The sequence below is a fragment of the Protomyctophum parallelum genome (assembly GCF_964188405.1).
Source record: "Protomyctophum parallelum genome assembly, chromosome: 6".
Taxonomy (NCBI): Eukaryota; Metazoa; Chordata; class Actinopteri; order Myctophiformes; family Myctophidae; genus Protomyctophum; species Protomyctophum parallelum.
The window spans coordinates 40958574-40973450 of record NC_139701.1 but is presented as its reverse complement, the minus strand read 5'-3'; the positions used below and the strand labels follow the sequence as shown (position 1 = coordinate 40973450).

Here is a 14877-nt window from a genome sequence, read left to right as displayed (position 1 = left end):
GGAACTTACATGGAGAGGAGACAGGAATTCAAAGAACCCAGAATCTCAGAATCCCCCCCAGCACACACACACACACACACACACACACACACACACACACACACACACACACACACACACTATGATGAACCACTCAAAGTATGCAGAAATTCAGTTCAATAATTTATTCAAATAGCCTTTGTCAATTCATTATTCCATCAACAATCAATTCACATTTCATATATTAGTCAATTCATTATTCCATCAACAATCAATTCACATTTCATATATTACTCTGTTCCGTTTAAATAGCATCACGCTTCCATAGGTTTTCTCCAAAAAAAATTCAGAGAACAAACAAACAAAGCAAACAACCAACAAAGAAATCATAACTCACGTTGTGTCAGTGACATTGTTTTCCAAAAAAAAGAAAAAAAAGAAGGTGAGACAAATCATCATTTGACGTAACATCATTAAATAAACACAAAGTCACTTCACTCACTATAACATCTGTGCAGTTCTCAGGTTTTTAAAAAACATTCACATTTGCATTGCATGGCATGAACAATGAAATAAAGGCTCCACGCACCACGTTTCAAACAAACTAAACTGCGGGGGTTTTGCTTTTTTTCCCTGCAGCGTCGACTCGGGACGACGCTGTCCTTTACCCCACAACACCCCCCTCCTTTCCTCCCCTCCCCTGTGGTAACCAGAGCCTCCAAGTCACTTGTTCTCTTCCCATGTCTCTCCCCAAACCTCCTCCTCTCAAGTCAGCCCGTGGAATAAATTCCAACGAGCCTAAAAACAGCAGTCCAGGCAGTCCAGTTCTGACGGTGGGAAAAAGAAAACCTCCCCGTCCTCCACTCCTCTCTCTGTGTCTCTGTCTCTCTCCGTTTTCCGCGGGGGAGTTTTTGAGCCCACGCCACCACGCTGTGTGTACGCACAGGGGCTTGCAGCAGGCAGGCAGGCAGAAGCAGAGGAGCGGCCCCCCGATGCGTCATCACGCCTTGCTTTTGCGGAGGGGGGGAAAAAAACATTTCCAACCCAGCAGCACATGTGTATATACGCCCCTGACTGTATGACATGTGACTGACGTGGCAGCCAGCCAAACCTGCAGCGCAACCCGGCCGCCAGCTCCTCCTCCTTCTACAGTCCCATTATTTTCCTGCCGAACGTATAGAAGGTCGTTTTATAGACGTCGAACGGGCCCCGTCTTCGTCGTGACGACGCCGACGGGGGGGTTCCCCCCTCATGGTCGTCGACCTCGTGTTTTCTCCAGCGTGTCGTCTTCACTCAGAGGCGTGTGCTCTGCAGCGGTGTATACGTCGTCGTCGCGGGGCTCAGCGCTCCTGCAGGGAGAGGTACGGAACCCACTGGTACTGGCCGCGGCGCTCCTCACAGTAGCTCCCCACTCGCTGCAAGGCCTGCTGGGAGTCCAGGGCGGCGCACTGCGAGTTCTGTTGTGGAGATATATACAAAGAGACGCGACACGATTAGTGTTGGATTCAAACACCAGCACACGTTATGGAATAGGCCTATGCATGGACATACCTCGGCTATCACACCTCACTGCAAAATGTGCATTGTGGATTCATAATTTTAAGGCCTGTATAGCTCAGAAATGGTGAAAATATAGCTGGTCGACAAGCTTGCACGTCTGCTAATATCATACTTCTTAAACGGTTATATTTTAAAACTTTTATTTTATTTTATTCTTTTATATATAATAATATTTTTAATATATTTCTTAAATTATTTAGATTTTTGTTATTATTATTTTATCTTTAGAAAGAAAACTAAAACAAGACACTTTTGTTTCGGACCTATAAAAGTCGCACCCTGCCCACTATAACTACTACATCGTAGCCTAGTAAAAACATGGAGGCATAATCCAATCCATGCATCGATCCAGATTCCATATAACAATAAGTCAACGCACGTACCGTGACCAGAATGCAGTGCAGGTCTCTGGGCTCCGCCGCTGCGGGGAGGTTGTTGTTGTTGTTGTTATTCTCCGTGGTGGAGGAGGTGGTGGTGGTGCTGGTGGTGGTCACCCCGGTGCTGCCGCTGCCTGCACCGGGCTGCTCGGTGCCTGTGCCGCCGCAGAGGACCTGCTCCAGCCGCCGGAGCCCCGACACCCGCAGGATGTCGATGTCGTTGTCGCAGCAGAACGCGCGGATGAGCGTGAAGTGGATCTGCAGCGCGATGTCCGCCTCGTCCTCCTCGTCCGCGGCGAGCACGCAGAGCACCACGCTGTCCGGATCTCTGCAGCAAGAGAGAGAGAGAACACATACACATTAGAGAACTGTTTGTTTGTGGGTATATATATCTTTATCTGTATGTTATAGTTTAATACGACGCAAATACAGGTTCAAAGGTGCAGCTATAGCCCTTTGATCGGCACCCTATAGTTTACCTTTTTTTCATACAGAAAAAGGGTCCCGAAAAATGAGCTAAAGTGCAGCTGGAATTCTTCATTAAGTGCAAAGCCTTGGTCAATGCATTCCAATGCAAGAGACTAGTTAAGACAAAAGCCAGGGTCTGCAGACAGTGCATAGGGAGTAGGGACACACTAAAAGGTTCTGAAACATGCATGTGAATAGGTCTCAACAGTAGTAGTGTGGTGTACTTACACATTCATGAGCTTGGCGGACTCGTACACTCCCACGGTCAGACACTCCTGCCTCTGCGCCGCCGCGAGCAGCTCCTCGAGAGCCTGACTCACCGTCTCCATCCTGGAGGGAAGGAACAAGACACGACGAGGCATTTATTAGACATGATATGAAACTCCAGTGGAATGTGTCAAAACCTATACTACAAGTCACGACCATCCGTGCCCAGCATGTGCACATGACTAATTAAGCTATTAATTAAGCTCGTGACTCCGTTGTGCAAGAAGCAAGCGTTTGGGAACACGTCTCTGCAAAACAACTGCGAGCATCAATTCTTTATCTGATTAAATGCTAGTTGTCTGTTGCAAAAACTCGCCCTTGGATAATATAAGAGCGTCTGCTTAAGTTAAACGTGCCTATAAATTGTCATGGTGAAGTTATGGAATCATTTGGAAGAACTCACTTTTTGTCGGTGTTACTGCACCCGTCCACCTCTTCCAGAGTCATAGTGAAGTCGGAGGTGTTACGGTAATAATCCACAATAAGAGCCAGGGTAGGAACAAAAACGATATATTCCAAAGAGAATGATGATGTTCCCTTTTCTTTGCCAAGGAGGTGAACAACCAAACAACCAATCGAAAGAAGCAGGTCTGGTCTTGCGTTGTCCAGTGTGGTGGTATATGAATAATAGTAGGCTACAGTAATAATCCCCAAGTGGTTTTGTTCTGGTAAAAGTCCGTTTGGTTTCGTTGTGCTTCTCAGAGAGTTTCTGACTCAACCGGGTGAAACTCCGAGCTTCTTATACGCTTTCGGTCGGGGGCGTGGTTACCGGGCAGGCGCTCCCGTCTCCCATTGGACAGGGACTTCCCTGCGCCGCGCGCCCATTGGCCGCGGCGGTAACCTAATGCCGGGAACCCACGTGGGCGAGTTTCGGAGAATCCCCCCCTCCCCTCCCTCCTCACTTCTTCTCTCTCTCTCCTGTGTTTACTGCAACTGCATTGAAGGAGAAGGTGGGTGCATGGGTTTCATGGAATTTCCAGCTCAGCTGTGTGTGTGTGTGTGTGTGTGTGTGTGTGTGTGTGTGTGTGTGTGTGTGTGTGTGTGTGTGTGTGTGTGTGTGTGTGTGTGTGTGTGTGTGTGTGTGTGTGTGTGTGTGTGTGTGTGTGTGTGTGTGTGTGCATTGCAATGCTGACAGCATTGGAAGAAGCAGTGAGCACTCACAGTTTTTAAGTAGCCTAAATAGCAAAATGACACATTGTGGAATTGCTCTATTATTAAGTAGGCCTAAGTAGTAAGAGGCCAATGTTTGCTATACTTGAGTAGCCTGAAACAAAGTAGGTAGTATATTGGCCACAGGAATTATAATACATTAGTATTACAGTAGCCAAATGATGCCAGCTATCATTATGCACAATTGAGCATTTTACAACAAATCACTTAAATGTTGCATTTGTCATCTTATACTGTCTTTAGCCTACTGAGTTTCGGTGCTGTGGTGTGTGTGCAAATGCTATAGTGTTGCAAATAGTTCTGCAAAAATAAAATGGGGCCTTTCTTTTTTTAACCAAACTTACCCCTGCATGTGCAGCACCTGCGCGCGCGCGTGCGCGCGCGCGGACATCGTGCTCTCGCCTCCTGATGAGGTCTCGTGCTGTTTCACGACGCGGGGATCATCATTGGAATAATAATGGTGGGAACACGCCCCCATGTGGCGGAGTTGTTCAGCAACACCCACCCGTGACCCAGATAACAACAGGCACGACTCACGAGGGATGCAAGTGAAGTGATGTTGTTGTGAAAGAAGGTCACGCCACAAATAGGCCTATGTTATGCGTGATGTAGGTTTATGACTGAGCATATATTGCATATAGCCCAAGGAAGGACCCCCTTACGATTTACAATTTAAAATGTAGGCATTTAGCAGAGGCTATTATTCCAGAGCGATTTACATTAAGCAAGAACAAAACACATGGCAATGCATCATATTAACATATACAAAAAGTAGTTATCATGAATCATGCGTAAGCTAAGAACGTAACAGTGGAATGTCTACATTAATGAAACTATGCATATACTATATAGTGCTATGTTTACATAAAATTCTATAAGTCTACATAAAATGCTATGAGTCTATATAAACTGCTATCTAAGTATACATAAAATGCTATCTATAGTTACATAAGTTGAGCCTTTGCATACGCCAGGAGGTCGAGGCTGCAGGGCAAGTACTACGGCAAGTGCTACGGGCTAAGATGGAGTCTGAAGAGGTGGGTTGAATTCATTATGATGAATTCCTGTTCTGTTCTTTGGCTATAGAAGTGTCTATTTGTACGTCTCTAAATGTTTTGATGAATTGAACAAGGTGGACCCTGTTGTAAACAAGTGTAATGCTTCATTGGGTCGTCCACTCACAGTTAACAGTCTTTGTATTGAGTTGGGCTTGAAATGTACTGTTACTTCTGCAAACTGTTAATACATATTTCAATCAATCAATCATGCGTGCGTGCGCACGTGTGTGTGTGTGTGTGTCTCTAATGTTGTTTAGTGTGTTCTATATAGTCTAAGAATATCCCAGGTCGGATCACATGACCGGAGCTGCATTACGAAACAACATCTCACCTTGCAACATGACATACATTATAACTCATTTATTATGCAACTGCAAACCCATGTTACTGTAATTGCATTGTGCATTTGGACCATTTTTTTTCAAGGACCACCATAACTCTGAGAGTGTACAAATGGTTCCATTTGTACACTCTCAGAGTTACCTGTAAGGGTCCATTTGTACACTCTCAGAGTTACCTGTAAGGGTCCATTTGTACACTCTCAGAGTTATATACCCATTTGTACACTCTCAGAGTTACCTGTAAGGGTCCATTTGTACACTCTCAGAGTTACCTGTAAGGGTCCATTTGTACACTCTCAGAGTTACACACCAGTAAGGATCCATTTGGAATCACCCTCATGTAACCTGCACCTCACTTGGAGAACCAGTGATAATAATAATAATAATAATAATAATATTAATAATAATAACAATAATAATTGTAATATTATATTATTATTATCATCATTATTATTATCATCAGAGGACATTCAACTTGTTTTTCCAGATTATTATTTATTTTAAGAACAGGTTTTTCAACAGGTTTCTCTGATACTTTTTTGTATGCCTTTATTTGATAGTGTGTATACTATACACTGTAGGGCCTATAGTAAACTGACAGGTGATGAGGGGAGACGCAGAAAGGGTCGTCTGGATAGGGAGTTGAACCTACAACACGCTGTCAGGCTGGATTAGAGGCCTATATAGGGCCAAAACTGATCATTTAAATGTCACCTCACAGGCTCACACCATCATGTGATTGAGTTTTTTTGGACCCCAATAATTAGGTGTAGGCCTAATTGGCCTGCGGACCCCCATCTGAAAACATGTTGTGTCAGTAAGAAAAAGATTTGTGTTACAAAAGCATACTAAAACAAAATAAAAGAAAAAAACACTTTCAAGATTGTTCAGAAAAGTTGTTATTGTATAGACTGTATTATGTCTGTTGTCATGTCTGGCTGGTCAGAGCTGTTGACTCACTTCTCCGACGTCACCGGGACCGTGAAGATGTGGTGTCGTTGTGCCCCCTTGTGGACAAACTATCACATTACAATAATATATATTACACTCACAGTATGACGTACGTGCAGGCAGGCAGGCAGGCAGGCAGGCAGGCAGGCAGGCAGGCAGGCAGGCAGGCAGGCAGGCAGGCAGGCAGGCAGGCAGGCAATCAGGCAGGCAGGCAGGCAGGCAGGCAGGCAGGCAGGCAGGCAGGCAGGCAGGCAGGCAGGCAGGCCTTATAGTAGATATGTATCTAGATAATGTAGCCTACACACAACAACAAGCTTAGATAGGAATAGGCCTAGTCTATATCAGTGGTTCCAAAACCATGTATGCCAGGGACCCCCCATAACAGAACATTTTCACGGCTCTAGCAGTGATTCTCAACCATATTAATTTCAAGGTCGCAAAGTTTGATATACAATAGGCTACAGACCCCATTTAATGGCATTTCTATCTCTGAGACCCCAATTTGTATTGTAAAATCAATGTTAATTTAACTCTGATAGTGTACAAATTTCAGACCATTGTACACTCTCAGAGTTACAGACCCTTAAAGGGCCCATCATTTGGTTCCAAACTATCATTTAGCTGGGGACCCCCTGGAACTGCGAGGACCCCTGGGGGTCCCCGGACCACACTTTGGGAACCACTGGTCTACATGCACACACATTATATTACTGTCACAGTAGAGTAGATAGATATGTACAGTACAGTATTTTGTATATACAATGAAATAACTCTGTATTTTTAATATACAGCTACAATCATGTACAAACAGTTGAAACTTTTATACACAACGTTATAGCTTTATATCTTGAAATATTTATAAATGAATGATGTGTGTGTGTGTGTGTGTGTGTGTGTGTGTGTGTGTGTGTGTGTGTGTGTGTGTGTGTGTGTGTGTGTGTGTGTGTGTGTGTGTGTGTGTGTGTGTGTGTGTGTGTGTGTGTGTGTCATTGTGTCTCGATCATAGTTATAAACTAGAACTGCACTCTGTCGAGTGCATACTTGCTTGCAAGCAGAGCGTGCAAGTCCTTTCGACCGCTGTAAATTGTCAAATCTCAGTATCTCTGTGAAGGAACGTTTGAAATGATTAATGTTTAGATGTAACTATTTGCTACCTACTTTATACATAAAAACATCTAGTATTATTAAGTATGATTCAAGTTTCTATCTATATAAGAAATACTGTTTTTTTTACGTCATTATTAAGAGCTAGTCATACACATACACACCACGTACTCTGGTCCCAGCAGATCAGGCACAATTTGCTATTTTATTTTTTACTGATTATGTATATAGTATACGTATGACTAGCTGTAAATGATGACGTAAGAAATATATATAGTATATAGGCATATACTATATATGTATACATATATACTCTATACTGTATAAAGTGTGTAGTTGTAAGTTGATTAGCGGTATACTGTGGTTACTTTGCGCCAAAAACCGTGACTGCTGTTCCGCCATTTGAGGCTTACGCAGAAAAACATCAAATCTGTGCCTGTGTTGCTGGACCAATGATGACGAAATGACCATATTTCTTACGTCATCATTTAGAGCTAGTCATACACATACACACCACGTACTCTGGTCCCAGCAGATCAGACACAATTTGCTATTTTATTTTTTACTGATTATGTATATAGTATACGTATGACTAGCTCTAAATGATGACGTAAGAAATATGGTCATTTCGTCATCATTGGTCCAGCAACACAGGCACAGATTTGATGTTTTTCTGCGTAAGCCTCGAATGGCGGAACAGCTGTCACGACGAAGGAGACCGGGCGAAAATATTACTTGCGCGCTCTGCGTGCGCAAGTAATTATAATATGTTATAATAATATAGACATATTATTATGTCTCGATGCTCAGCCTCAGACCTCACAGGAACCATGCAGATGTGGTATTATGGTGCCCCCTGCTGGACAAACGGGAACATAACATATCTTTCTATTTCTCATGTATTATTTTTTCCTGTCATACTCACTGGCCCCAAACATGTTTGAAAGGGAAAGATCCCTTTAATGCCTTACCAAACCAATTACATTTCTGTTTACCTGGCAGATATGACCAAAACTTGAACATACAAAGAAATTACTAAATGCAGCCTACTAAAACAGTGGTAATAGTGGTATCATCCAATAACGCAAATAATGCATATTTGTATGGACCGCCATCTGAAAATGTTTTATGGCCAGGGATCACCCAGAAGAGAAGATTTGTGCCAAAAAAAGAAAGAAAAAATAATAATAATCAAAATTTCAAACATTTTCAAGATTTTTCTGAAGAACAATAGTATATCAATCAATGCATTTCAATACAAAAGTGTTTTTGTTTTTTTACAATGTTAATAGGTGCCATGGTGTCAGTTTCTTGTTTCGTGCGTCAAGAGTTCTTTGTCTTTTTAGTTCAGTTTGGATTTGTTTGAAGACCACCTCTCCCGAGATGGCCTCCTGGTGGATTACCATGGCACACCTGGTTTTCCACAGTTTGTTTACAACGGTGCAAATAACAGTCCAGTAGAAATCCTGTTCTAGGGCAGACATTCTTTCTTCGAACACCCCATACATGGCAGCATTATAGTTGATCTTAATTTTAAAACCAATTTGTGGCATTTTCCCCCATACAAAGCTAGACCTTTGGCAGTCCACTAGCAGGTGCTCAATTGTCTCGTCTGCACCACAATTTAAAATTGGGCATTTAACGGTTCTAACGAAGCAGCTCCATTTTACAACTGCTCGTACAGCTAGTCTTCTCACAGAGACCAGCCACATGACGTCTCTCTTCTTTTCAGAGATATTTTTACTACTAATATTTTTAATACACACCCGCTTTTGATTTTCATCCAGATATTTGTAGGGAAAAATGCCACCATATAAGTCATCACATATCTTACCATATATACATTTACTAGTCATATCAGTCCAGTCAATATTTAAATGTGCAGAGTTTGACATTGGCACTGAGCTCCTTGCCCGGCCCTTCTTTTTTGTCCAGCTCAGTGCCTCCCCTATCCATATAGCCCTTCGTTTAAAACCAGATGCTATGTGTTTACAAAATGAAATCTTTAGTTTAAGTCCCAAGTCCACAGCCCCAAGGCCTCCATATGTTTTACTCTTATATAATAGGTTTCTTTTGGTAACTTCTCTAGTGGTTCCCCATATAAAATTTACCATTGTTTTATTTTATTTTTTCAGTGTCTGGTCCTTAGGAGGAGAAATAGTTGCCAAAAATAGCAGTTTTGCCAAAACATGTTTTTATAATTATTATCTTTGTTTCATAACAACATGACCTATTTTCCCATTTTTCTAATTCATCCTTTATTTCTTTATCTTTACAATCCCAGTTCTTTTCATAACTGGATTCATTACAAAACTTTACTCCCAGAACTGTCATAGTTTCTGTGTCATTTATATTTAAATGTGGCTTTGTCTCACTCCTCCCAAACCAGACACCTTCTGTTTTGTCATGGTTTAATTTGGAACCTGAAACCTCTTCGTAAAGTGCTAAGTGCTCATTTATATTCATTTATTATTTTTTATTATGATGGTGATGTCGTCAGTATAAGCTAAGACAACAACCCGCTCACCACCACTAGTTTTTACACCTGTAAGCCTATTATCATTCTTGATCTTATGCAGTAAAGGGTTAATAGCTAAAATGTACAGTGCAGCGGATAAGGGGCACCCTTGTTTCACCCCCCTCTTAATCTCAAAGCTCTCTGTTAAAACACCATTTACATTTACTTGAACTGTGGACTGAGCATACAACAATTTTATCAGGTTAATAAAGTCCTGGTTAAAACCATATACCTTCAACACCTCCCACAAATACTCTCTGGAAATAAAGTCGAAAGCCTTTTTTTGATCTAAGCTTATGATAAAAAAAACTCCTCCTTTATACATCCACTTGTTATATCCCTTAGTATACCAACATTATCCCACATCAACCTTCCCTTCCCAAGCATTTGCCACTACCAGGAACTAAAGGGTCCCCGTCCCCCCCGTCCCCTTCTTTGTGTAAAGCCTTTACCACAGACGTTACAAGTAAAGGGCTTTTCCCCTGTATGAGTCATCATGTGTGATTTTAGACTATCACTATGAGCAAAGTCTTTACCACAGACGTTACAAGTAAAGGGCTTTTCCCCTGTATGAGTCTTCATGTGTGATTTTAGACTATCACTATGAGCAAAGTCTTTACCACAGACGTTACAAGTAAAGGGCTTTTCCCCTGTATGAGTCTTCAGAATCATGTGTGACTTTAAATGACGACTCAGAGCAAAGCCTTTACCACACATGTTACAAGTAAAGGGCTTTCCCCCATTTTACCTTAGTGATGGCCCACTTTACCTGAGACCACCCTACATACAGACCAAAGTCTGGCGGAGCCCGTTGCTCGCTGTTGCCGTTGCGTGCTGTTAGCACACGCACACACATGTGCCATGTCCACGCACCACGCACGCACACGCGAGCGCACACACACCCAACAGAGCTGTAGGAGGGTGCAACAGTGTGTGCTGCTGCGCTATCCCGACCTGCGTAGCCGGACCGTCTGCTGCTCTGTTGGCGTTGCACATGCACCCATGTGCCATGTCCACGGCACGCACGCACACGCGAGCGCACACACACCCAACGAGTTGTAGGAGGGGAGGTGTGCAACAGTGTGTGCTGCTGCGCTATCCCGACCTGCGTAGCCGGACCGACGGCTGCTCTGTTGACAGCTACTGTACGGTACGCCGCTGTTTATAGGCTACACAGCAACAAGTTTGGGCTGCATTCTGATTGGTCAGAGGTGCTGCAGTTCGCCTGCGAATGTCTGCAAAATTCGTGATGTATATTTTGTGTCAAATGACCCTTGTCCTGCAGGGACAAATTAGCCATTGGGCCAGTGGGGCCGTGGCCCAGGGGCCCTTGGCTCTCAGGGGCCCTTCAGGGAAATTGGACCGTAAGGTACTAGGTTTGACGCCCTGAAAAGGGCTCCTGGGGCCCTTCATTGGCCATTGATTTTGTTAAATTTAGGTCAAAAAGATGATAAAAACACGGGAAAACACCAAAATTTGGCGCGCACGCGCGCTATGGGGGCCCTGCAAAAATTACCGGCCCAGGGGCCCTCGGGGGGTTAATCCGTCCCTGTTGTCCTGTAACGGCGATGGTGGAATGAGTGGGAAGAAACGGAGGCAGGCAGGCAGGTTACAGTCTACGAATCCGATCAGGTTTATTGACAGGATTCACTCAGTACACAAGGCAGCAGGCAGGCACGGGCTGAAGGCCCCGTGCCCTCAGTCAGGAGTTACATCGTAGCCAATATCAATGTGAACACAAGCCAATAGTCTCAAACATTGCAATATATTAACTTCAAGACCCTCCTCCGGATACAAACAGACGACCTATGCTTGTGGTAGCCAATCAAAACGTTATACTCACAGGATGTTCCTGTGAGTAGGAGGGACACATTTGCATGTAGCTTCATGTGGCACACTTAACTATACGGTTTATATCAATAGGACTAACTAAATATCTATACTATATATGAAGTATTGCAGAACCTTATTTAACACATAATGTCACAAAGTAGAATGTAATGTATCATTAACAGGTCTAACTGATGTAATCACAAATTCATTGTAGGCTCATTTAGAGCAGAAAGCAGAGAACTCTCTGAACACACAGCTGTTGGATTGGAGTTTGAGATTAGAAGTGTCCTGCGACCCCGGGGGTCTTGACAGCTTCTAACAGAGACATTGCATTTACAAGCCCGATTGTAAATAACTCTACGCAGTTTACTTTCTTATGAAGTCACACAGTTTGCATGTCCTAACTGTGTCAGCCTGTGTACCTTATCTGATCCATATTCATCATTCGACACCAGAGCGAACAAATAAAGAGCGAAAACTGTCGCATTTTCGCACATTCGCCACTGATGTGGAAGCTTGCATTGACTTCAATTGGTTTTAATAAAATGCGAATTATTCGCACGAATAAATCGCGTCGCCAATTCGCCAGTGTGTAATGACCTTAACTGTAATGGATTTTGAGATGGGAGTGAGAGTGCTGGACCTGTTTTTAAAAATAACACCAGTGTGAAGTGAGCGGCACTCTTAAATCATTTCATTGTCATTTTTGTGACAATGAATGTGTAGGATTGTGTAGGACAAAAAAATCGCAATTTCGAGCCCTGTGTGAACAGTTGATCTACAAGCTCACAACATTATAAACATTGTTAACTTAAACTCAGTGTGCAAAAGGGGTGAAGTGGACCTTTAATATCATCATACATACCTAAATGCTTGACAGTTGTATAGTTTGAGACACAGCCACACAAAACTGACTTGATTTCAATGCCATTGGCAGACACATAATTTGTGTGTATACATGTGTGCCAATGTTTCATATCATTTTGTGTGCTCTCATGCTTTGATTTTCTCCCCATCATCAACACAGCCATGGCAGGATATGGTCTTCGGCATAAGGTCTTGGATTGGCCTACGTCCAACATCACTCCTCCTCATAAACACAAAACTCTTTATCCACAACAAATGGAACTCAAAGAGAAAGAGGTGAGACCATAATATTGTCACATAATTACTTCTTGTGCCACTCTATTATGTTTATTTCACTATTTCTGTGGAACACATGTCAATACACATTGATGCAAATGCTATGTTGTCTTCCAGTTTGTCCTGGTGATTCACATCTGCGCTCCTTTGTGGACAACTACGTACAGATGCCAAAGGGGCGCTTCTGTTTTGGATTCATGTCCACACCTGGCGGAGATGCTGATATTTTGCGGCAGGAAATACAACATGCAGCTGAACCTCCAGTTACACCAGATGTAGTTTTCTTACTTGCTCCTAGCAATAATTTGTCCAAAGGCACAATTGAATGGGCAGGACAAGATTTCAAAACTTCTGCAAACGGCGTTGCATCGTTGGCCCCAGGTACGATTTGTCAAGTCGGCTACTGTGTGTCTGAAACATTTGAACAAACCAACAGTGTATGCACACTACCATGTGTCTACTGTCAGGTGACACTTGTTTCTTCTTCATAGATGTTTGTCTTAGACTTTCCAATTCGTCATGGAGCCATTCCCCTGGAATACCAACATCATCTTAAATAAGAATACCATTGCATCGCTGCTAAACTCAATATCCGCTACTTCTCCACAGATGATTTCTTCCCATTACATAAGAAGTATGCAACACATGCTTTAATACAAGTTTCCATGTCATACGTGTGTTGTGTAATTATATGTCTCACATATACATATGCACTTTTCTCTTTCATACAGGCAACTGTGGAGTCAGGATGGAATTCACCTTAGTGACAACTATGGAATGAACGTACTGGCAGAATTAATATGGCAGACATCATTCTCTGTGCTACATGTGCCTGTCAATTCCCCTCCACTCCGACTACGTCCTGCGAGCCCACAACGCTGTAAAAAAAGAAAAAGAAAAGGCAAAACACAATCACTGCAATCCACAGTCAAATAGCCCACCTCCTACCAGTGGCCCTTGCACGTATTCCACTCCATGTCAGTGATATTGCTATTGTATGCCCTTACTTGTGCACTCTTCTTCACTGTCAAAACTACAATTCAGGTGGCAACACACATTGCACATTACAATGTATTGCAATTCTGCTTCTTAATAGATACAAGAACATGCAGCGTGATCAGGAGACGCTGGATCGCAGAACATGTGGCTAAACAGATGTTCATCGATATGTACCAGGTATATTTCTTGCCACAACACAATTCACATTTGTTATTTGTATGCACATTACGCTCTTATCTTCTTCGACTCATAATAACATGTAATGCTTTCCTATTCCATTCACAGCCTCAACCTATTCCCATATACTACCCATCGTTCCTACCTGTTGAAGAAGCAACATTTCAGGGCCTACATCATGACACAACAAAACACAACAGCCGTCCACCAACATCTAAAACTCAAGCACCAACCTCCCCATTTTCCACTTGTTCGCCTCCAGGTAATTGCAGTTACTATTGTTAGTTTGCTATTACCATTTTACCCACTGATCTTGATGTCAATGCTCATTGTGAAGTGGCAATAACTGCAATCTGTAAATCTGATATATATATATACCATGACGTTTGCCAGGTACATTGTTTGCACAGACAAATGTGACATCTTCATGCTACTTCCTTCCATGTAATCAGTGGTTCCCAAACTTTTTCACATCAAGGACCCCCAAATGAACACTAATTAGCCCCACACACCCCCATTTGAAAAGATATGCCAGGGACCCCCATAAGACAAGATTTGTATGACTCTAGCAGTGATTCTCAACCATTTCAATTTCAAGGACCCCTCCAGTTTGACATGCATTAGTCTACAGTCCCCCATTTAATGGCATTTCTATCTCTGGGACCCCCAATTTATATTGGAAAAGCAATCTTATTTTAACTCTGAGACTGTAAGAATAGTGCTTTAACTGTCTCCCATTCTATTTACAGCCTAAACCTGCCATTCCTAGGGGCCAGCCACTGCCAATCCAGACTGTTCATCTGCCTTCAACTCAAGCACCAACCTCACCATCTTCCACTTGTTCACCTCCAGGTAATTGCAGTTACTATTGTTAGTTTGCTATTACCATTTTACCCACTGATCTTGATGTCAATGCTCATTGTGAAGTGGCA

General features: G+C 42.9%; 1 protein-coding gene across 1 annotated transcript; it reads right to left on the bottom strand.

Moving 5' to 3' along the window:
• Nucleotides 1-235: 235 nt before the first annotated feature.
• Nucleotides 236-3345, bottom strand: gadd45ba (growth arrest and DNA-damage-inducible, beta a). Its single transcript, XM_083767096.1, has 4 exons — nucleotides 3055-3345; nucleotides 2613-2714; nucleotides 1923-2244; nucleotides 236-1436 (listed from the first exon to the last, which is right to left on the bottom strand). The coding sequence occupies exons 1-4, from the start codon at nucleotides 3096-3098 to the stop codon at nucleotides 1320-1322; spliced, it is 585 nt and encodes a 194-aa protein (XP_083623222.1). The 5' UTR covers nucleotides 3099-3345; the 3' UTR covers nucleotides 236-1319.
• Nucleotides 3346-14877: the final 11532 nt, after the last annotated feature.

What these genes read in the sequence shown, in the direction of transcription:
- gadd45ba (XM_083767096.1), bottom strand. Translation starts at nt 3,098, where the DNA reads ATGACTCTGGAAGAGGTGGACGGGTGCAGTAACACCGACAAAAA. An exon ending in TGCAGTAACACCGACAAAAA is followed by an intron (nt 2,715 to 3,054) that starts GTGAGTTCTTCC and finishes CCTTCCCTCCAG; the next exon opens with GATGGAGACGGTGAGTCAGG. An exon ending in TCCGCCAAGCTCATGAATGT is followed by an intron (nt 2,245 to 2,612) that starts GTAAGTACACCA and finishes CTCTTGCTGCAG; the next exon opens with AGATCCGGACAGCGTGGTGC.